Genomic DNA, 23,323 nt, shown 5'->3' with positions numbered 1-23,323 from the left:
CTTCCATTCCTCCAGTCCTCCCAAAGATTGATAAAAAGTATTAGGCTCCGGAGAAGTCCCCTGCTTGCCTTATAGGACAACCAAAACTGGATTCGGTAATCGTGCAAGTTGCACAAAAGAGATCTAGGAACCCTTCATCTCCAATCGCGGCTCCACCTGATAGAGACGGTAGGCGCCTTGATTCCATTGGCAAGTGTGTTTCAATGATGGCAGCTACCACGGTCTGAGCTGCTAACTCATTGGCCATTCTGGGCAGATATGACCGTCAAATGTGGTCTGATATTTCGCCATACTTAAACCAACTTCCAGAACCTTCTAAGTCTGAAGCGCAAAAGATCCTGCAGGAAGTTGAAAGAATCTCGGCTGAGATTACTGATTCTGCTGTTGATGTGGCCCCAACTGGCTTCAGGCAATTTGCAGGTGCTGCTGTCCTGCGTAGGCAGGGTTGGCTATGCTCCACTTCGTTCCGTCAAGAAGTGCAAAGAAAGGTATTGGATATGCCTTATGACGGAGCGTTTCTGTTAGGTCCGCAAGTGGAAGAAGCCCAGCAGACAATCAAAAAGGATACAGAAACCGCCAAATCCTTGGGCACCCTTCAATTTCGTAAGCCGCCCTTTCGAGGAGCGAGAGGACGTGGATCATTCTCTAACCGAGGTGGATATACGCATCAGTCCTCGTATAGACAGGGGAATCAACACTATCAAACACAGCGTTATCAATCCTTTGGTCAACGAAACAATAATTATTCCCAAAACAAGAGGAGACCGGCCTACAGCGGAAAGGATAAACGAGAATGAGCCTTATCACCTGCCACCGCTTCTGTCCCAAACTCATGCAAAAATTGGAGGACAAATATCAAAATTCTTCTCAAAATGGTCATCGATTACATCGGACAGGTGGGTCCTGGACATTGTGACCAGGGGCCATGCCCTTGAATTCGAACAGTTTCCTCCGAACGTTCCACCAAGGGGACCACCTCCAGCTCATCTAAAGGAGCTGTTTACCCAAATCAATTTGATGTTGAAGAAAGGAGCAATCGAGAAGGTTCCTCAAACTCTGAGGAGAACAGGATTCTTCTCCAGATTATTTCATATAAAGAAGAAGTCCGGAGAATGGCGTCCAATTCTGGATCTCCGCGCCCTAAACAAATATCTGAAGAAGCTAACATTCAGAATGTTATCCCTACAGGAAATACTGCATCTCCTATCGGCTGGAGACTACATGGCCACCTTGGATCTCCAAGATGCGTATTTCCACATCCCCATATTACCTCGACACAGAAAGTTCCTGCGATTCAGAGTGGCTGGCAGGGATTATCAATTCAAGGTCCTTCCCTTTGGACTGTGCTGGGCACCCAGGGTATTTACAAAGGTCCTGGGTCTGGTAGCAGCACACCTCCGGATGGAGGGAATACAAATATTTCCATATTTGGACGACTGCCTTATCAAGGCCATTTCATACGCAGACACAGACAACCACTTACATCAGTGTCTAGCTCTCTTTCAATCTCTGGGCCTTTCCATCAACATCAGCAAGTCCCAGTTGGTAACATCCCAAAGACGAGCTTGCTTAGGAGCAACACTAGACACCCAGCTGCTCCAAGCCTTCGTGTCGGACGAAAGACAAGTCAGAATACAGGACATGGCTCAAAATCTACTTTCAAAAAAGTCTGTGTCAGTCCAACGGTTCAAATCCTTTCTGGGTATGGTATCGACTTGCATTCCTTTGATACCGAATTGCCGTCTCAGAATGAGGCCTCTTCAAGAAAAACTCAGCTTACAATGGCTGCAGGTATCGGGTTCATTCGAGGACCTCATCCAGATCACCCCTCGCATGCACGGTTCCCTTCTCTGGTGGATGCAAAGAAAGAATCTGCAACAGGGCTGCGCGTTCCTTCAGGATGCACCAAACTTTACGATCACCACGGAGGCATCTCTCGAAGGCTGGGGAGCTCATCTTCAGGGACTGACAATCAGCAGCAAATGGAGCCCTCAGCAGAAACGTTGGCACATCAATCTGTTGGAGCTGAGAGCCATCTTCCTTGCCCTCAAATCATTTTGTGCAATCATTCAAGGAGCCACTGTATTGGTCTGCACGGACAATACAACAAGTATGCACTATGTCAACAAACAGGGAGGGACAAGATCAGCTCTTTTGTCTCAGGAAGCCCAGGAGTTATGGACATGGGCAATACGACACAGAATCAATCTTCTGGCGGTTCATGTACCGGGAACAGAGAACGTTCTTGCTGACACTCTGAGCAGGACAACAGTGTCCACTCACGAGTGGGAACTTCATCAACAGATGGTGGATCGGATCTTTTGGCAGTGGGATCATCCAAATCTGGACCTCTTTGCGACCAAGAAGAACAGCAAATGCCGGTTCTTTGCAAGTTGTACAAAAGGGGGTGGTTATGGACGGAGCATCTGAATCAATAAAACACTCACACCCAGTCAAAAGATCTGGGTTTAATCCATCACCGTTCTTTAGCCCACTCTGCCACCCCAGTTCAGACATAGCTATATGCAAATCAGTCTGACCCTGTGCCTCATGGGAACAGTCCAGCCCGAACTGCCAAGCCATGTCTTCGCTGGACCGGAAACAATCTTCCGAGGACCGGTTTCTGGCAATTCCAGCCGTCTTCAGCCCGGCTTGCTTGAATCCAGTTGCAAAGTGAGCAAGGGACTCACGTCTGAGCATACCCTGCCACACTTATGGCGGCCAAAAGCGGTACAAAAGGGGGTGGTGATGGACGGAGCATCTGAATCAATCAAACACTCACACCCAGTCAAAAGATCTGGGTTTAATCCATCACCGTTCTTTAGCCCACTCTGCCACCCCAGTTCAGACATGGCTATATGCAAATCAGTCTGACCCTGTGCCTCATGGGAACAGTCCAGCCCGAACTGCCAAGCCATGTCTTCGCTGGACCGGAAACCAGCTTCTGAGGCCCGGTTTCTGGCAATTCCAGCCGTCTTCAGCCCGGCTTGCTTGAATCCAGTGGCAAAGTGAGCAAGGGACTCACGTCTGAGCATACCCTGCCACACCTATGGCGGCCAAAAGCGGTACAAAAGGGGGTGGTGATGGACGGAGCATCTGAATCAATCAAACACTCACACCCAGTCAAAAGATCTGGGTTTAATCCATCACCGTTCTTTAGCCCACTCTGCCACCCCAGTTCAGACATGGCTATATGCAAATCAGTCTGACCCTGTGCCTCATGGGAACAGTCCAGCCCGAACTGCCAAGCCATGTCTTCGCTGGACCGGAAACAAGCTTCCGAGGACCAGTTTCTGGCAATTCCAGCCGTCTTCAGCCCGGCTTGCTTGAATCCAGTGGCAACGTGAGCAAGGGACTCACGTCTGAGCATACCCTGCCACACTTATGGCGGCCAAAAGCGGTACAAAACGGGGTGGTGATGGACGGAGCATCTGAATCAATCAAACACTCACACCCAGTCAAAAGATCTGGGTTTAATCCATCACCGTTCTTTAGCCCACTCTGCCACCCCAGTTCAGACATGGCTATATGCAAATCAGTCTGACCCTGTGCCTCATGGGAACAGTCCAGCCCGAACTGCCAAGCCATGTCTTCGCTGGTCCGGAAACAAGCTTCCGAGGACCGGTTTCTGTCAATTCCAGCCGTTTGTTTGCAAGTTGGCATCCCCACAAAGACTCTCAGGGGAATGCATTTTCGATCAACTGGTCTCAAATATATGCTTACGCTTTTCCACCGATACCGATACCGATACCGTTAGTTCCCAGAGTCCTGCGGAAGATGAAGAAAGAACCGTGTCGGCTGATTCTTATTGCCCCCAGATGGCCTCGCCAATATTGGTTCGCCGAGCTCCTTCACCTATCAGAGTGCGAACCAATCCAGTTGCGTCCAACTTCGAACCTGCTCTCCATCCAGGACGGTCAGATATACCATCCGGACCCAACATCTCTGAAGTTAGCGGCCTGGCGCCTGAATACCTTGAGTTCGCCCACCTGAACATACCTACAAATTGCAAGGAAGTACTAGCCAAAGCAAGAGCACCTGCTACTATAAAGACGTACAGTCTCAAATGGAAATGTTTTTGTATCTGGTGTCGCTCAGCTGGAATTCATCCTCTCTTAGCTAAGCCAGAGCAAATCTTACCTTTTTTCTTACATCTGGCAAAATCGGGATTGTCTCATGCAACCCTAAAGGTTTTCCTGGCAGCGATTTCAAGATATCGACAAGATGGGAACTCTTCTCTTTATTCTTCAAGAATTATTCAACAATTCTTCAAAGGTCTTTTCAGAATGTTCCCTCCGGTACGTCGTCCACCTCCATCGTGGCATCTTAATGTAGTGTTAGCGCAGCTCATGCACCATCCTTTTGAGCCTATCCACAAAGCCGATTTGAAAATCCTTACGTGGAAGGTGTCACTTTTATTGGCTTTGACTTCCTATAGAAGAGTCAGTGATATCCAGGCTTTCACAGTTCATCATCCTTTCTTACAGTTCACGAATGACTCAGTGGTGCTCCGCACAACTCCGAAATTCATCCCTAAGGTGCCTTCGGACTTCCACCTTAACGAGCCTGTCATCTTAAAGACATTCTTTCCTAACCCACAATCCCCTGCAGAAAGGGCATTGCATACACTGGACATTAGGAGATGTTTAAAGTTCTATTTGCAAAGAACATCTACGTTACGCAAATCTGATCAACTATTTATCACCTTTGGTGCGATTCGTAAAGGCCAAGCCGTATCTAAGCAAACAATTGCGAGATGGATCTCTCCAGCTATAGACTTTTGCCATACACAAGCAGGACGACCTTTGCAAGCAGATCCTAGAGTGCACTCTACAAGGGCAGTGTCTTCCTCAACTGCTCTTTTCGCTGGATTCCCTCTCCAGCACATCTGCATACTTTCACCAAACACTACTGTTTGGATGCAGCCAGCGAGACCGATGCTTCAGTGGGTCAAGCAGTTCTGCGTAATCTTTTCAAATAAGGTGAGCCTCTGTTTCCCACCTCCTCTTACTGCTGTCAGATGCTTGTTATGCTTATTTTATTGTGCACATGCTCAAGTATTTGCGTTTTAGCAGGCTTTTAGTGATGTGATTATTTATATATATATATATATATATATATATATATATATATATATATATATATATATATATATATATATATATATATATATATGAAGTGCAAAACGCCGTCCCAAGCGCGCACTCAGGCACAACAATAACCACACCAGAAATCAGGTCTGCCAAACAGGTAGGGTTTATTCACGCCATAAGCCCTACGTGACGCGTTTCGCACTCCGTGAGTGCTTGTTCACACAATAGTTCTCATGGCATTTGCTGTATTTACTGTGTGTACATACTAAACATCAAAGATGGACTCATACGCCTAACCTTAGTGTTAAAGGCGCCATCTTTCAGTGGGTCTGCCTGAATGGTATATACGACATTTGTACAGATTCTCACTTGTATTCATAACATAAAACAATTGCCTGATGTATGTAACTAAATTAATATACATGTGCAAAAATTCACATTATAAGGTCGTTATACCATTACGATATTTTACGGTAAATATACATTTGCCTAGGCTTATATTGTAACTTAAGCTTATAGTCCATGTTTGCGAGGGGTATATTACAAACAATACATGTATTGAGCCCACTCGTGCTGGTAATGAATGCGGACCCTATGATTGGGTCGTCCAATCACGTGCTTATATTGTTAGCGCGTGATTGGCCAATGGAACATCCTGTTGTTCCCTTGGTAACTGACTCACTTGACTGTAAACAATACTAATGTAAATTACATTGTAGCCCCGTAGGTTCGCTGGGCCACCTGGGTGAAATCTCTCTGTTCCCTGGTTAGTGGGTATGTGAGAACACTTGTGTAAGTCTAGTCAAGATCCGTACTTTCGGTTCCCTTGTTAGTGGGAATGTCATCGGACACCAATAGTCAAGAGTGTCCTGCTCAAAAAGGACTGGCACAATGTATGAATGTACACAAAAACAGCAGAATTGAGAACTACGTTGAGGATCTGCATTGAAAAAACCCAGTTCCAACTACCAAAAGTGATGAAGTGCGCTGTGATTCAACAAAATAGGAAACATACTTGAACTGAAGAATGGAGAAGGCCAGCGTTGAAAGGACTGGGGTGCTGATTTCATGGACCTGAGACATAGTCCCACCCTTTCAACCTGTGGAAGGAAGCATATGAGGACTAATGTACTATTGAAGTCAAATCATCACAATAACCATAACAAAAATCATTCATGATGTAAATGTACATTGTATTCCTCATCGAGGTTATGTCCTTTCGGAAAACGGGTGCAGAGACCAATGATATATTTCGATTCTCTTTGTCTTAGTCTCAATGCTCGGTTGCCACCTCTGGTGGATAAGATCACTTGTTCAACAATGTAATATCTCAGAAGTTTGGCATTAGAAAAATGATGACTCTCGAAATGCCTGGCAATGGGATATTGTTTGTCTATATTCGTTATGGCCCTGGTATGTTCCAATATCCGTTGTTTGGCCATTTTTGTGGTGCTGCCCACGTACCTCAGTTCACATGGGCATACAAGTACATACACCACAAATGTGGTAGTGCAGGTCAAAAATTGTTTAATGGTTTCCATCTTGTTGGTACTAGGATTCCAATATTCTTTAACCATCTGACTACTCGCACAGGCTTTGCAGTGCCCACAAGGAAAGAATCCGGGAAGATCTACTCCCCGGGGTGTAATGTCACTGATCAAATTGTGTACTAGTAGATCACTCAAGTTGCGGCCCCTGCGGTAGGTGATACTCGGTCTGGATGGTATAGTAGTGCCTATTATGGGATCATTCTTCAGAATGTCCCAATTCTTGGTAATACTTTTCTTTACTTGTTTGTGATTGCCATTGTAGTCAAGGATGATGCGAGTGACCATTTCATCATCGATATTCTCATCATCTTTCTTTTGATTGGTGAGGAGGTCTTTGCGTTCCACTGATTTCACTCTGTTGATGGCTCTTTTGATTACCCATTTAGGATAACCCCTGTTGGTGAACCTTTGTACCATTGTTGCTTCTTCCTTCTCATAATCAACAATGGTGCTGCAGTTGCGTTTTGCCCTGAGTAGTTCCCCGTAGGGGATACTCCACTTCAGGGGGTCAGGATGGCTGCTCAGGGCGTGCAGTAAGGTGTTACCTGCTGTTTCTTTGCGGAACAGTATGGTTTTGAGTTTGTTGTTCTGAACTCTCACCTTTGTGTCCAAGTATTCAATCTCCCTATTACTGATGTTGCTAGTAAGAGTAATGTTGTTATTGTTGGTATTCAATTTGGAGATGAATTCAATGGCTGCGTTCTTACTGCCCTTCCAGATTAAAAAAATGTCATCTATGTATCTTAGCCACATAGTGACGTTCTGAAAATCCTCCTGTATATCTGGTCTATTTCTGATGTCCGCCTCCCATGCGCCCATGAACAGGTTGGCAAAGCTTGGGGCAAAACATGTGCCCATCGCAGTGCCATGCAGTTGGACATAAATATCGTCATTGAACAGAAAATAGTTGTTAACTAGGCAATGCCTCATCATGTCCAAGATCATAGTAGTATGCCCAAGGTACTTCATGTTACGAGTTTTCAAGAATCTGGCACTTGCCTCTATACCTTGAGTGTGTTCTATGGAGGTATAAAGGGAGCTAACATCTAGTGTTATGAGCAGTAAGTCCTTTTCCCACTTTACATCCTTGATTTTATCCAGGAAGTCTTTGGTGTCACGTACATATGTGGGTAGGCTCCTGACGTATTCCTGCAAAAAATGGTCCACGTATCTGGAGATGTTTTCCAGTACACTCCCTCTGGACGAAATGATGGGTCTGCCCGGAGGATTATGTTTGCATTTATGCACCTTAGGTAGCAAATATAATATTGGCAAGATTGGATAATCACGTTTAAGGTAACAATATTCCTCCCATTCGATCCATCCTTTGTCCTTCCAATCTGATAATTTATCCCAAATTGTAGTGATACTCAGATTGTATTCTTCTCTATTGCTTTTCTTGTAAGTTTTACCATCATTGAGTTGCCTCAATGCTTCCCCTACGTACAGGTTTTTTGGTAGGATTACAATATTGCCACCCTTATCGGCAGGACGGATGACAATGCTCTCATCTTCTGCTAACTCTGTCATAGCTGCTTTTTCTAATACTATATATATATAGGCTGGTGGGAGGAGCGGGTGCCCATGGCACTCCAGATCAGGGGACATGAAGCTGGAAAGGTAGTAAGGTGGTACCGATACATAGATGACCTCTTCATCGTGTGGCAGGGGGCGGTGGAGACGGCACATCAGTATTTCGAGGTCCTGAACAATAACAACTGCAACCTGCACTTCTCGGGGACAGTTAGTCCGGTGGCAGCGGACTATCTGGACCTGAGAGTGTTTGTGGAGCAAGGCAGGCTACACACCTCACTATACCGTAAGCCAACAGCAGGGAACTCAATTTTGAGAGCTGACAGCAATCATCCAAGCAGACTGATACAAAGTATCCCCTATGGGGAACTCCTCAGACTCAAAAGGAACAGCAGTACGGAGGAGGATTTTGAGCTGACAGCCCAAGGATGCATAAAGAGATTCTGTGGGAGAGGATATGATTCAGCCCTGTTATTGAAATCTCTGGCAAAAGTGAGAAAGGTCCCAAGACTCCAGTTACTCAAACAGAAACCCATAAGTACCCAATCACCCAAGGAAGGGAAATTCCGGATGATTATGCCATACACAACTGAATCTTACAAGCTGAAGAGACTACTGCAAAAAAACTGGCACATTTTAAGAACAGACCCAGTATTAAAGGAAGATATTCCATCGAAACCACTAGTGACATTTCGGAAGGCAAGATCTCTGAAAGATTCACTGGTCAGAAGCCATTTCGAGAAAGTGATTCCTAAAAAAGGTAAGATTGCTGAGATGGGGGGTTTTTACCCCTGCGGCAAATGCAAGGCCTGCTCAGGAAGCAAAAGGGTTCATTCCTACTGTGTGCCAGGAGCAGATATTTCGAGATTGATCAATACATTTTTGACATGCAGCACTACCTATGCTGTATACTGCCTTGTCTGCCCGTGCGGCCTTAGATACATAGGGAGCACAATACATCAGCTAAAAATAAGAGTCCTGGAACACCTCAGGGCAATTGACAAGTCTGACCCCACATACCCTGTCCCGAGACACTTTGATCAAGCACATAAAAGAGATAGAAGTACATTACAGTACTTCGGCTTAGATTATGTGCCAGAAAGTATGAGAGGAGGAGATAGGCTAAAAAAGCTATGACGCCTAGAATCAAGGTACATTATAGATCTAATGACAAAAGTACCGATGGGGTTTACCAGCGGGGAAGAGCTTGCTGTCCATTTGGGAAGATAAATGTGATGCAAAACACAAATTGATCTACAAAAGAGTTGGTCTAGAAAAGAATTCATAGACTCAGAAATCAGGATTGACTACGTGGCGAATCCTGTTGATTTGAACTCAAAATAAAACTGATTGGTAAATTGAACTGATTGAGTATCTTTAACTTTGGACATTTTGAAAATCTTTCTGACTTTGTTTCTTACCTGTATAACCTAATAGCTCCAATTAAACTTAATGAAATTTAGTATGTAAAAGAATTGAAGGAACAGTTCCCATGACTAAATGGGAAAATACTCTAATTTTGTTGATTGTATAGAAGACCTATGTGAGAATTTGCACTGACTGTCCTATCTGCTAGTTCAATTGTGGTATGAGCCAATACATGGCTTTATGGACTTTTGGAAATAAGAAAGGGAGGCGCACGGCTTTGCAAACTCCCACCAACTCCCCTTGATGCGCGAGGGGAGAAATGCCGATACACGGCAAGATTTTGGTTAATTTCCGCTCACATTGCAGCCGGGCTAACGCATTGTTTATACATAATCATGTATCTGGATTACAGCTTTTTAATGTATACATATACCTTCAAAGATGGCGCGGAGCCTAGCTACAATGTTTCAAGTCCATCATTAATGTTTAGCCTAACAAGTGAATGTATGAATACCCTAGCCAGCATGCGCAGTGCGATCAACACTGACGAAGGCTTGATGCTGAAACGCGTCTGTTGTCTCTGAGCAAATAAACACGGATGGTGTGAGCATTAACTTGTGTTTACGAGTGCGGTCCTTCTAAAGGGAACTTTTGGGAGGCGAGCTTTGTGTCACTGCGGGAATCCTCTACCGCAAACCGCACCCACCCGCGAGTAAGCTGGTAAATATGACATGCACATAACCATGAAATATACCTGTATGTGTATATATATATATATATATATATATGTATATGTATGTGTATGTGTATATATATATATATATATATATATATATATATATATATATATATATATATATATATATATATATATATATATATATATATATATACACATACAGGTATATTTCATGGTTATGTGCATGTCATATTTACCAGCTTACTGTAGGAGAGTAGGGTCTGCAATCCTATGATCACCCCAGATTTTTGCTTTTTGCTTAACTGGTTTACGACTTCTCTGGCTGTGGGCCTGCTAATCAGACCCACAGCCTTGCTGTTCTCTCACTAAATTGACACGTGTACCTTAGGTGCATTTACCAATTGGTACTGGGCCACCTTATCAGACCCTGTAACTCAGGGCATAGGTGTACCCAGGGCCTACCAGGGGCTGCAGCATGTATTATGCCACCCCTGGCTGGCCATCTAAATCTGACACAACTGGCTGCACAACAGCTGGGGCAAGGTGGTGTAATCACCCCTTGCTTTAGATATAGTATACCTATATCTAACCCTAAAATGGACACCCGTATTCCTATCAGTCACTCCTATGGCAGGCCTTGACAATCCTGAAGGCAGAGTGCTTGGAATCGTGTGAGATGGTGCTCTGGCATGAGCTGAGCCCGTTTGCAGCTTGCGGAACCAAGTCCTAATAGCTGTTCCATGATAACGCATACCATATACTCTTAAGTGCATTATAATCCTCGCGGTTATATGCCAACTCTGGTATCGCTTTATCAAAACATGTCGAGTAAGGTGTCATACGAATTGGAATACTAACCCCTCGCCAATTCTGGCGACGGGGTTAGCATTCCACCCTTCTAGAGGGACACGACATGTATGTAACTGTGAACCCCGGTTAAAGTTAACTCGAGCCTCAGCATCACAAAATGGATGCTGCCACCACAGACACAAGTCTGACCTCCTGCTGCTGGGAGTCCTTCCAGCGAGGGAGGCTTGGACAAAGGGTTTCCTGTCAGGGGCTGTGCTAGCACCATCCCAGACAGGGTTTTGTGTATCCTGGGTAGGCAGGGCTTTAGAGGAAGGTGACTGCAAGTGGCACCCCGGTGCTCACTATGCATCTGCTGGCTAGAACCAGTTCCAGGGGCACACCAGCCCCTGAGCTGGGGAAAGTCCGGCATGGGAGAGGGTTGTAACCACCCCCCTTCCTGGTCCCACCCATGGGCAGGACCTAGTTGCGTGCCAGCCCCTTTTCCTAGTATAAAGATAGGAGCGGGCCCCCTTCCAAATTAGATCATCTTTGAATCCTGAAACTACTTTCGACGAAAGGAACTCAAGACTTCTTCCTAAGATTTCTCCCTTGTGACTAAGGAGTAGTCACCCTGCATTCGCAGGCACCATCCAAGCATCGCGGTCTGCTGTAAGTCTCTCCTCCGGATCAAGACTGCCCAGCTCGACAAGAACCGGCTTCCCTGGCACCTCTGACCTCTACCTGCATCATCAGCCCAGCTGAGATTTGTGGGTGTGACGAGACCTCGAGGGACCGGCCATCTTCAGGACTGCACGACGCTTGCCCAGCGCAACCGCCGAGGGATCCTCGAGTGAGTGCTTTGGGGTGTGAGAAGCCCCAGCCCTGAGCAGCTCCAGCACCGAAGTTCAGCCTCCCAGCCTCCACGAGATCTGCGTGGGGCCCTTCTGCTCTTTGCTGCTCACCGCGTTGTCTGGCTACTAGCCTGCTGGCTTGTGGCCTTCCCGACGATGAACGACGACATCAACACCGCTGGTCTAGTTGCTCCAGACTGGCCCTTGCTCCCCTCCAACAGAGGAGCAGCCCGGACCCTCCTGGTCCACTCCAGACGCCATTTTGAGTCCACCGCGTGGGCTTGCATTTGCCAAGACTTGTTGCCCCAATCCTAGGTCCAGCGACGTCGACAGCAGATACCATCGTGGAACAGCTCGCACCTCCATCCTGGTCGCCGACAACGCCTCCTGGTCCGTGAGACTGCAGAGCCCAGCGTCGCCCACTCACCTGGTCGAGGTGACTCCATCCGGTGCCATCCTGGTGCCCATCTAATCACTGGCTAGTGATTCAGAACTTGGTCCCCTCTGCTTACAGGTGTCTTCCATCTTCGATCCAGGCTTGGATCCCTCCGAATCTCTTCACTGGTCGCCTGCCAGCAACTTCTTCTTTCAGGCTCCATAGACTGCAACGAGGATTCCCGACGTCTTTCCAGACCTATGCATCCGCAGCCCCTGGGCTAGGTAAACTCAGCATTTTGGTGCTCCAGCATAGCTTTGCTATCCAAGGGTCCAGATCCTTTTTCGTTTCAGCTCTACCTAGTCAGATTCGTCCGATATCACTAACTTTACGAAATCTAGCATCCATAGACTTTGTCCCGCATCACGCGTGAGAGTGCACACTCTGCACCCGATCTCCCTAGGCCTCCTGCTAGTAATCTGAAGGTTCAGTAGTCAAGTCCTAGCGATCCCAAAGCCTATTAGCGTAGTACTTACCTGCTAGTAATTTCGCATTCCACTTTTAGAGTATATGGTTTTTCGTGCCCCTCGGGCATTTGTGTAAATTGTGCGACTTTGCGTATTTTCCTAAGAGCTTTGTATTGTGCTTAGCGCCCTGTCCTCATAAAGAGTCCAGGGCTGTTGTGTTCTAAATAAATATACTTTATTTTCATAACAACTTGTGTGGTGTCCTTTCACTGGGTGTTCAAGGGGTATATGTGATGGTATAACAGCTGGCTTAACACGCCCTCTAGAGTTTAGCCTAAAGACTGCTCTTGCCCATGCTACTAGGATAGCTGGTCTAACGGTTGACTTACAACCAATCATCAATAAGGGTCGTTTGGAATGATACGCAGTGATCACTAGAATAGTGAGCACTACATATCAGGCCAACTTCTCACACTTACTACAAGAAGCGTCTTCCAGACACGGATGTGTACTTCTAACTACTCTGATTCAGGCATGTGAATCTATGAAAGACATCCCTAATACTGGAGAAGAACAATAGTTACTTACCTGTAATCTGTGGTTCTCCAGCATTGGTGTCTTTCATAGATTCACATGCAACCTGCCCACCTCCCCTCAGAGGCTCTTAGGCTACATTGGTTTACCATCACTCCTTGCGAGAAAATCTGAGAGCCTGAGTCTCTGGGGAGAACCTTCTGGTGGGTGCTGTCGCCTGATTGGCTGCAGTTTGGTCTATACAAAATGACTAGGATAGTCATGAGTGTGGAAGTTTTTTCTCCTGTAGCTTGGGCTACTTTACTTCCTGGTTGGGAATTACTGGTTTTACTATGATATTACGGCATATTATTGCTATTTTATGTACTGTGGGACTCCCACCCCGACGACGGGGAATGATTCAGGCATGTGAATCTATGAAAGACACCAATACTGGACAACCACAGATTACAGGTAAGTAACTATTGTTCATCTTCCTTTAACCCATTTCGCTGTTGTTGGGTAGGTGAAGGGGTACAGTAGTGTATAGGTGAGCTGGAATACTCAGTATGTCAAGGGGAGCAGAAGTTGAAGATTGAACACATTTCATGTACGGATTACTGTTTATCTGTTGAAGAAAAAATCAAGCCATGATGGAATGTTATATGCTCACTTGTATCCTTTTTGCTGTCATTTTGTTATGTAGCTGATTTGCCATTTTAATTATTCATTGGGCATTGCATTTTGTCATTATTTACAAGTGCATTCTGCACATAGGGTTTGTCTGATATGATGGTGGCCAAAGCGCCACCTTTAAACACACCATTACTAAAACCTTCTGGAGAATCCCTCTTGGGAGATGAAACGCTGGTTCCAAAGGACGCGTGTGTAGCTGATGCCTTCCGAGTTTGACTTGACCTCTTCATTGCGCTGTAATTTTACTAATTTAAATTGTAATTGCTAAATATTTCTTTTATTTGGATGATCTTTTTATACATATACAATACTGTAAAGGTTGTAATTATTCATACTTAGGGGACGGTGTACCTTTGGGACCTCTTTGATAATGTTAACAAAAGTTTGTTTGGAAGTGGGTAATGGTCCAGGACACTACTGCCTACTCTCAAACAAAGTTTAAAAAAAGTAACGTTTTTTAATACAGCCTTATTTTATTTAATTAAAATAGGCCACATTAAGAAAAAATACTCTTTTGAAAGGTTGTTAGAGCCATGGTGTTTTTCAAAATATGCAAATAGCAATATTCATGAAGTGAGTCTGATTGAAACCCATTCTAAATTTGTCACAAAAACACTGGTCACAAATTGAGATTGATTTTTGCGATCAATAAATAGTAAATCTGGCACCCTGCTCCATATTTGGTAACATCGTTTTTCTTAAAAATAGCTGCATGCTATTAGCTCATTAAGACTCAACAATTTGGTTTAGGGACTCAGGACTAGCCCAACACTGTAAGTGCTCTACAAGAAGAACATATATTTCCCTGCAGTCTTATCATTGAGTCAACTCTTATAGAGTAATCAATTAATTTGTTTATTATAATTCAGAATAAATATCTTCAACCAAAAATATCTTTCTTCTTTTCCTCTATTCATGTGTCAGCTAACACGTGTTTTGGACACCAGTGCTTCTCCAGAGCTAAAGCATATTGTTCCACTCTCTTTGTAAATAGTGGTGTTTATAAACGGGTGCCTGCTTTATTTATATGATTAGCACGAGTGTTTGTAGTGACCTTTAATATGCAGGCATGTTTTTGCATTAGCATTTCACAAAAACTATCCAACTCAATATCAGGGAGTCTGTGTTCTGGAATCGACGTTCTTTCTTAGGTTTTGATAGCAATTGTAACAGACGCTGAAAAATAATTTTTGTATACAGCATTGCTGAAGACTACCACTTCCATGCTATGCAATGTTGAACACCAGCTTTCTATCTTAACCAAACAAGGGAATGAGGAGGAATTACATGATGGGTATTTGTCTGAGCTCGCGTAGCACACTCACTGTCAACATACTTCCTGTTGATAAATACAGCACGGTAGAGCGCACCTTACGATAGACGGTAGGGGAACACTAATGTGTGACTAATGCATAGTGCCGTGATGTGGACACCAGCACAAAAATGCTTTAGTCTAACCCCGATGCGTGGCACCTGGAAGATATGAATCCTAGGTCCAATGTTTTTGATACTTTTATGAGGTGGCAAACATTTTAGGTGCTGCATGGGAGGTGTCTGTAACCACCCGTACTGGACACCCATAGAGCAGTAATGCTATTTCTCTTCTCGGGTTGTCGGCCACTTGTGTGTACCAAGACTTCCCTGATGTTTCTTGCACATTTTGTGCAAAGATAGGTTTTTCAAAGTCAGGGTCCCTGGTATGTGGGATCCACCAATGTTTGTTGATCAATTTTATTTTCTGGTTGGACAGAACGTAGGCGATGATGCAGACCAGTTGTTTATAATACTTCTGTAGGTGTTTGTATGTAAGGACATTCCTGTTGTTATTCCTGTTTCTATTAGGGGATTTTTTAATTATGTTTTTTTGGTCGTTTTATTGTTTCAATTTCTGGCTAGATAGTTATCCTTGCTTATTGAAGTCTTCAAAGTGGCTACACTTATTTTAAAGTCTGAAGAATTGGCTGACCGAAAAGAGGTTCCTCTTGTGTCCATGGATGAAAGCTGTAGAATTGCAAAAGGCTATTCTTATCAGTTGTCTTTTGATGGGTGTCCATCCACAGGGTACCTCATTCATGGAAAATGTTTCCATCAAGTAAGGTTAATGTCTCTATGGTGATGGAGTGTAGGATATTTTGTATTAATCCATTCTATGAAATTCATTCCACTCTGCATGTCACCCCTTCAGATCACAAGGACCTTGTTGTTGACCTCCGCCAGATTGTAATCTGACTTCTGAAAGGATTGGTGTTAGTTATTATGTAGGCTTCCTCAAAGTGATGGGCATAGTACATGCAATGCAAACCTAATTACCATATTGGTACCATGTACCTGCAATTGCACGGTATCTTCGTAATCAAAAATAATGTTGTCAAGCATGGACACATGCATTGTAACACAGTGTCTAGGAGTGTTATGGGCCCAGAGGTCTGAGAACAGAAGACCTTCCTTTATCCTCATAGTTTCTTATTGGCGCAGAGCATATATATAGGCATTCCATAACTAATCCACTGAGGAAGTTCATGCTGGGGTCATACAGGCTCTCCTTCAGTAGGTGTAGTAGACCTTCTGTATCTTTTAGATACGTTGAAATTCTTTCCACCATAAGGCGGAGAAAGAAATTGCTGAATTTGGATAATGGCTCCTAAATTGATTTGATCCAGGATTGTATTGGTCTACTGGGTACCGGTGTCCTGCTCTTATATATTTTCAGTAGTGTGCAAAATGCTGGAGTGACCAGATTAGACTCTCTGAAAAATTCAGTTTTTATCTTTTATATCCAATTGTTAGTTTCACCTACTTCAATCAGGTTATTTATCTCTCTTCTAAATGTTTCTGTTAGAGGAAATAATAGTAAAACCAGCTGACAGAGGTGGAGTCATAATCATACAGAACAAGCTGAGTACAGGACGGACTGTTTGAGCAAGTTAAAGGGTCACAATAATTACACAAACTAGAGAGCAATACAGTGGAAACCTTGGAAAGAGAAACAAATTAACGAAACTAAAGAGGGTGACAAATGGCTGTGAAAAGAGTAGACAGCCTTAAAAAAACATGCCAAACTATATCTAAAGAAAATCCCAAAACACCGAATTACAGTGATATTTTATAAAACTGATGGTCCAAACAGTGAAGCTGAATGAGCAGGTTCACCCTATTTATGCCCAATATGTGTCAGATGCATCCTCAGCTCCTTGGAGCGCTGCTAAGTAAAAGAAAATACAAATTGTAAAAAAAAAGAAACATTGGTCTAAAAGATGCTTGCACTGAAAGTGACTATCTTTATCTCTGGGTGATGACATTGGCATTTGGCACAATGTTGTCTCTCACAAAGGCATTGGGACTGAAGTAGGCTGACCCAGCACTCCATGCTCCATTGTTGGACAGAAGCAAAGTGTAAACGATACTAAAACAGATTACTGGATGAAGAGGGCTCACTGAAAACATCTATGTTTCAGTGGCTTATATGTATTTTTGGTATAATCAAACGGTTATACTAAGACCAGACCTAAAAAACTGAATTACTGGCATTATATGTGTGGCAATCTATCTTGAGGTTTCTTTATTCACGTTGTAGATCAGCGGTGTCCCTTGTAGGTCCAGATTTTGAGCATAACAACTAAATGTAAGTAGGTTGAATTTAAGGTTCAGTTATGCATATATATTTTAGGGGGATATTCAAAATTTTGTGATGGTTCCTGCCCTCCTGGACCTACATTGTACGCCATTATTTTTTGTGGCTATGAGACATTTTCTATAGTGTAGATCTAAATATGCAAACCAGTCACATATAATGACGCAACTGTTTCATGGTCTTCTAACTTGCTGAACTTGTATTTGGATAAGGCTTTAGAAAAATATGGAAGAATTGACTATCTGTTGTCGAATGCATCCATGGGGCTCGACTTCAAGAACGTCTTTGACACCACAGAAGAAGAGTGGAATGAGGTAAGAAGACTGCATAGCTCTAAAAGTATGCTAATTTGAAGAGTCCTACTTGGATTCATTGTGGTATCTGCGCTTCAGTAAGCTTCCCAGTCTTTCAAGCACATGTACATTCTTCAGGGGCGGCCTTAGGCATGTGCAAGCTGTACACCTGCACAGGGCCACCAAACCCCAGGGGCCACCACGCAAATATATATCCTTAATATATTAATCCTCTGAGGATGGATACATATTTGTGTGGCGGCCCCTGGCAGGGATTTGGCGACCTCTGGCTCTGTTCCACTTCCAAACACCCTGACCCCCCATCTTCATTGGCCTCCGCGCTCCGCCCCGCCCGGACCCCCTCTTCCGGGGCCCCCTACCTACGCTCCCTGCCCAGGGCCACCATGAGCCTAGAGCCGCCCCTGCATTCTTCCTGTGCTCGAGTTTGTGTACTTCCGGGCAGAGTTAATGATGTGTGCTCTAATGACATCAATGACCTTGTTCTCAATTACAATGCATTGCTTTTTAATGATGTAGTGATCAGGGGGAATATGGTGATCAAGTTTGTGGTTATTGGTGTAGTAGAAGCAACCAACTTCAAAACTATTATTTACTGTGGTAATCTATCTCAAACTTCAGAGGAGTCTCCTTTTGGGCACCGGAGACTTTCCATTCTAATGGGTGTATTGTTCTAAGGGTCTTTCTGTGTGCCAACTGTCGAGTACCACAATTGCCACACCCCAACGATGCATCTTAAGAGCGATTTTTATTACTTGAAGGCTAGGTAAAATATCTTTCATTCACCATAGTACAGATCGGGTAAAACTAACTGTTACATTCTGTATTTGATATTCATATTAATACACTATTTGTATTTATAGATGTATGCCTTTAAGGCATGAGACATGTCATGTTTCTGCATTGGTTCTTTATTCCAAACAGAATTGTGCTAATGTAGCATTCTGTGCTTGGAAGGCAGTTGTATCCTGCCTCACCATTGGCAGGAACTTTGCTGCGCTGATCTTCAAATAAACTACTAGAAAATACCTTTTGGATTGATTTCTTACAAAATTTGGCGACGAGGACCATTTACTCCCGCCAATTCTCAGCACAGGAGCGGAGTACTCAATGAACCCAGTGGATAAATGTACTTATTTTCAATTTCTTCGTTTTTACTACTTGAAACCATTTTATCTCAAGGTACTGTACTTCTATTGATCTCAATTATATACTGCTTCTAACATTTCAGTGCGTTTCTGAGAGGTGCTGGACATTCATCTTAATCTTATGAAAAGGATGGACAGAGTGTAATCCTGCGTGGCACTGGCACTTCTCAAGCTTTCCGTGTGTGATGCTACATTTCAATGCTGTATTGGAAATTGCTTGCGCATGAGCAGTGTATCGGATGTTGACGGCGTGTTTAGTTTCACAACCATCTTTTTATTCTATTAGTTTGCGGCCATTTGACAGCGCTGGCACTTTTAATTCTTTTGTGGTTTGTTCACAACTGCCAAGCGATTTCCTCAGTGCCTAATCTCAGCAGTACCTACGCTCGGCAGTCAGTTCGAGTGTTTTTGTGTGCAGCACCGGCGATTTGTAGCGGGCACAAGTCATCGCTAAGTTCACCCCAGCGCTGACAAGCTGCAACGGCTCAAGTTATTGTTCGAACCTACCTGCATCTTTCAAGTCTTCGGTGTCCTGGCGCTCGAGAGCGTTCCATTTGTTGTTGCTTCTTCCCGACGCTTTGGATTCCTATGAAGCGGCGAATTCTGGGAAATCTAAGGCATTCTGGGTAGCGCTGTGCATTCTGGGCGCGTATCCCGGCAAACATCAAAAGCTTTTCACAAACACGGTCCATTTCAATAAAGTTCAGTTTGTTTCATATCGTCAAGCACATCGGAAGAAGTGAATACTCAAAATTGTTTGTTTTATATCTTCAAGCACATTGGAAGAACTGAATACTCAAAATTTCGAACAAACACTGGTAATTTCAACGCTATATTATTTTGGTGCAAGTACTTTATTCATATTTTTTTTAAATAACTTCTTATTCTCATTCACTGCTTATATTGCATTAAGTTTGTTCAGTTATATTTTTAGTGTGTTATAATCTACCACACATTTTAGAAATTGTTATCTCATACGTTAAATAAAAAAAAAAAATGCAGTTTGATCCTCCAGCTAAGTTTTTGCAAAACAAAGGTGACCCTCCAATGCCATGGTCTAGATGGAAAGAAGAGTTCTTTAATTATATGAAGGCCATTGATGGGGAGAGAATGGGGGCTGAAAGAAAGAAAAGCATATTACTTCATTGCCTTGGTTCAGAAGGACAGGAAATGTTTAGAACATTACCACAAAGTATTGCACGGCCTGGTGAGGGTGATGCCTTAAACGTGTATGTTGAAGCATTATCTAGACTTGAAAAACGTTTTAAATCTACAGCCAACATTGCTTTAAACCGTTTTAAATTTTACACCAGAGCACAAAAAAATGATGAATCGTTTGATGACTTTCTAACTGCATTAAGATCTTTAAGTCTACATTGTAATTTTGGAATGATGTGTGACGAAATGCTTAGAGACCAAATCATCGTCCATGTCAAAAATAAAAAGATCCAAGAGAAACTCTGGTGTATGGGAGATCCAAATTTGGAAGAAGCTATTGCAGTAGCAAAGTCTACGGAAATGTCAGAAAAATTGATGAATTTAGTGGAAAAAAGTTCCAATACCAATAAGTCTACATCAGAGGAGGAAGTTTGTGTTTTAAAGCCTAAACTGGACTACAAAGGTTCAAATTTTACTCTAGGAAAAAACAAAGGGAACTTTACAAATTCTTCTTACAAAAGACAAGAGAATTTCAACAGAGTATTTACTTGTTTTAGATGTGGTAGTAAATCTCATATTGCTTCCTTTCAAGGTTGCCCAGCTATTAACAGGGAATGCAAAATTTGTGGGAGAATGGGACATTTTAGTAATGTTTGTAGGGATAGACGTAACTTTCAAGCACGTTCCTCTTCCAACGTCTCAGATCCTATTAAAGTGTCATCTATTAATGAGGGCACAGAGGATGGTCAAATTCTAGAGTCCAATAAGGGTTTGGTTGTGTCCATTATTCAAAAAGGTTACATAGGAAGGTTGTTTTCTCCCAAATGTTTATTTTACGTGTACAGTAAAGAGATTGAGCTCATGGTGGATTCAGGCTCACCATGTGAGGTAATATGAATTTTTATGGTCAATTGTGTCCCCTAACGTAGACCCCAACGGCTCCATGTACGTGCTTCAAGTACATGTATGTTCCCTCCACTTTCCGCTATGAAGACGCAAATACATTTGCGTCCAACGTTAACATGTCCTCTTTCAGACCCACCATGAATGGGTCGAAAATTCAGTTCCTAAGTATGCCGTGCCACCGTCTTTACATGGTGCATTTTCACGTTCTCCTGGCTCTGGCGAGCTAGGCCCTGATTTCTGCCATTGAGCCCTTTCTGCCTTCTGCCTCTGAAAGCTGCAGCCTGGATCTGCATCCATGACCCTTACCCTACTCCCTGTGCGGCGAGCGGTGCCCGGCTCGGCCTGTTTGCCTGCCAAGACTGTATTTTGCCTTCAAGTTATCTGCTCCGCTCCTCGAAAATACATTCCTGTCTAGTGATTTAGGAAAACATCTCCCCAGCTGCAGAGCAAAGGGCCCGGTTTTCTGTCTCCGTGCAAGTAATTCATTGCTCCCGTTACCATGGTAGGCTCATGGCCCCTCGCATTACACGTAGTCACATATGCATGCACTAGCAGTCAGTATAGAATAGCCTCTGCCCGAGAGACCTTTCCTTCTAGATAATACAGTTCCTCAAACACAAGATATTAGATATGATTTGGGTTTAGGTTGTTCTGACACGCCAGACTTCTGTCTCCACGTATAGTGCTAAATGTCAAGTCCCCTTCACCCTCCAGTTCCACCTCAATCACACGTCATGCTGCTGCGCGCGCATCTCTGCCATATATTTCTGCTGACACTGCAGGATTCCTCTATGGATCCACCCACCTGTGACACTCTCATGTGACGTTTCTAGCACTCACCTCCGTGTACGCCCTCGTGCACGCCTTCTGTTACGTACATGTGTTCTTATCTCTTTTCTCTCAGCTGTTACGCCTTCTGTATCCATCACCATTGTATGCATTTACTATATATATTGTACTCTGTTAATAAAGCATTGTCTATCCCTTCCTGAACCTTCGTGGTGATGGAACATGATACCTGGTTCGAACCAATTCCATTTTATGGAATAAAACCCTTATAAACTCAGATGCCACGGACTCTGCCTCTCATTTGATTGAGCTATTTTTATTGAACTTTACCGCATAGAAATTCCGCATAGGTAAACTTTATTTACCACATAATTTGGCTCCCGAACAGGGACCCCTCCCCCACCTTACGCGCCGGCGGTGCGTTGCAGGCCTAGCCCCCTGCCACAGCCGTGACGGACAACTACGCGTACCCACAGGGTTTCCTGTATCTCCCTCAGGCCAACGGAGGTGACTGAGACTGCGATCGACACCCAGACGAGGCGGTGAGGAGTGCGGAGGATCCCGACCAGAGCCCAGCCGAGAGAGCAAGGTCCGAGGTGTTCAGAGGCCCACCAGTTCCGAAGTACCTACGTCACGAGTCGAGTCGAGTCCAGTCCGGTCCAGTCCAGTGTCGAGTTTCCGAGGCCTTCCGTTCCGTGCTTCCCGGTGAGTACCGTTGCTGGGGACGCATCTAGACGGGTGCATTAATTTGTGTCCGGTCAAGACGGGTTTGGGTACACAGACCCGGTCTGCACTGTTTTAGCAGTGTATCTGTACTGTTTAGCAGTATATCAAGTATCCAGCTATCAAGTTATTGTCCGTTCCGAAATGTTTTAATGTGTTTTAATGTCGTGGTATGAGTGATTGTTTGATCTTCATTACTGTGTTTATTGTATTAGTTGTGTTCAAGTCCGAGTAAGTATCAAGTATCAAGTATCAAGGTTCAGAATGCCACTGTTTTCTAAGCTACGTCAGATAGGAACTAGGAAAGGGATACTCGAGGAAGCTGTTCCCATCCCACCCAGGGACACTCCCGGATATTTTATGTACCACAAGCACGGCTTAGATGCCGTATTATATCTCGACTTGTGGGTGGACTACACTAAGGACTTAGCAGAGAATCAGAGATGGCCCGTTACAGGGACATGGGATGCCGAGTGCATCATGAGAGTAGAGGAAGCATTATGGAAAAAGAAAGCCAGACAGTCACAGAAAGATGCCATTGAACTATGGCGTAAAGAATCACACAGACGGACAGAGAAATCACTCAGAAAAGCAGAGAAAAGTAGAGAAGATTCTGAAAAAGCTAAAGAAAAGGAATTACTAGAAGAAGGACAGAGAGTCAGAATAGAACAACACGAAAGACAGAGCAACGCAATTATGACAGGATTATATCCAGTACTGG

The 23,323-nt window shown here is 44.0% G+C and overlaps 1 protein-coding gene across 1 annotated transcript in view; it reads left to right on the top strand.

The window, feature by feature from the left end:
* Positions 1 to 23,323, top strand: part of LOC147684076 (dehydrogenase/reductase SDR family member 4-like) — a 331,848-nt gene that overhangs the window by 154,763 nt on the left and 153,762 nt on the right. The window contains exon 5 of the mRNA XM_086942598.1: positions 17,780 to 17,881. Coding sequence (XP_086798724.1) covers positions 17,780 to 17,881 — 102 coding nt within the window. The remainder of the gene's footprint in view (positions 1 to 17,779; positions 17,882 to 23,323) is intronic.

Source organism: Lissotriton vulgaris, chromosome 11 (genome assembly GCF_964263255.1).
Source record: "Lissotriton vulgaris chromosome 11, aLisVul1.2, whole genome shotgun sequence".
In the NCBI taxonomy this organism is placed as follows: Eukaryota; Metazoa; Chordata; class Amphibia; order Caudata; family Salamandridae; genus Lissotriton; species Lissotriton vulgaris.
The sequence above is the reverse complement of the archived record's forward strand: the minus strand, read 5'-3'. Positions and strand labels throughout refer to the sequence as shown.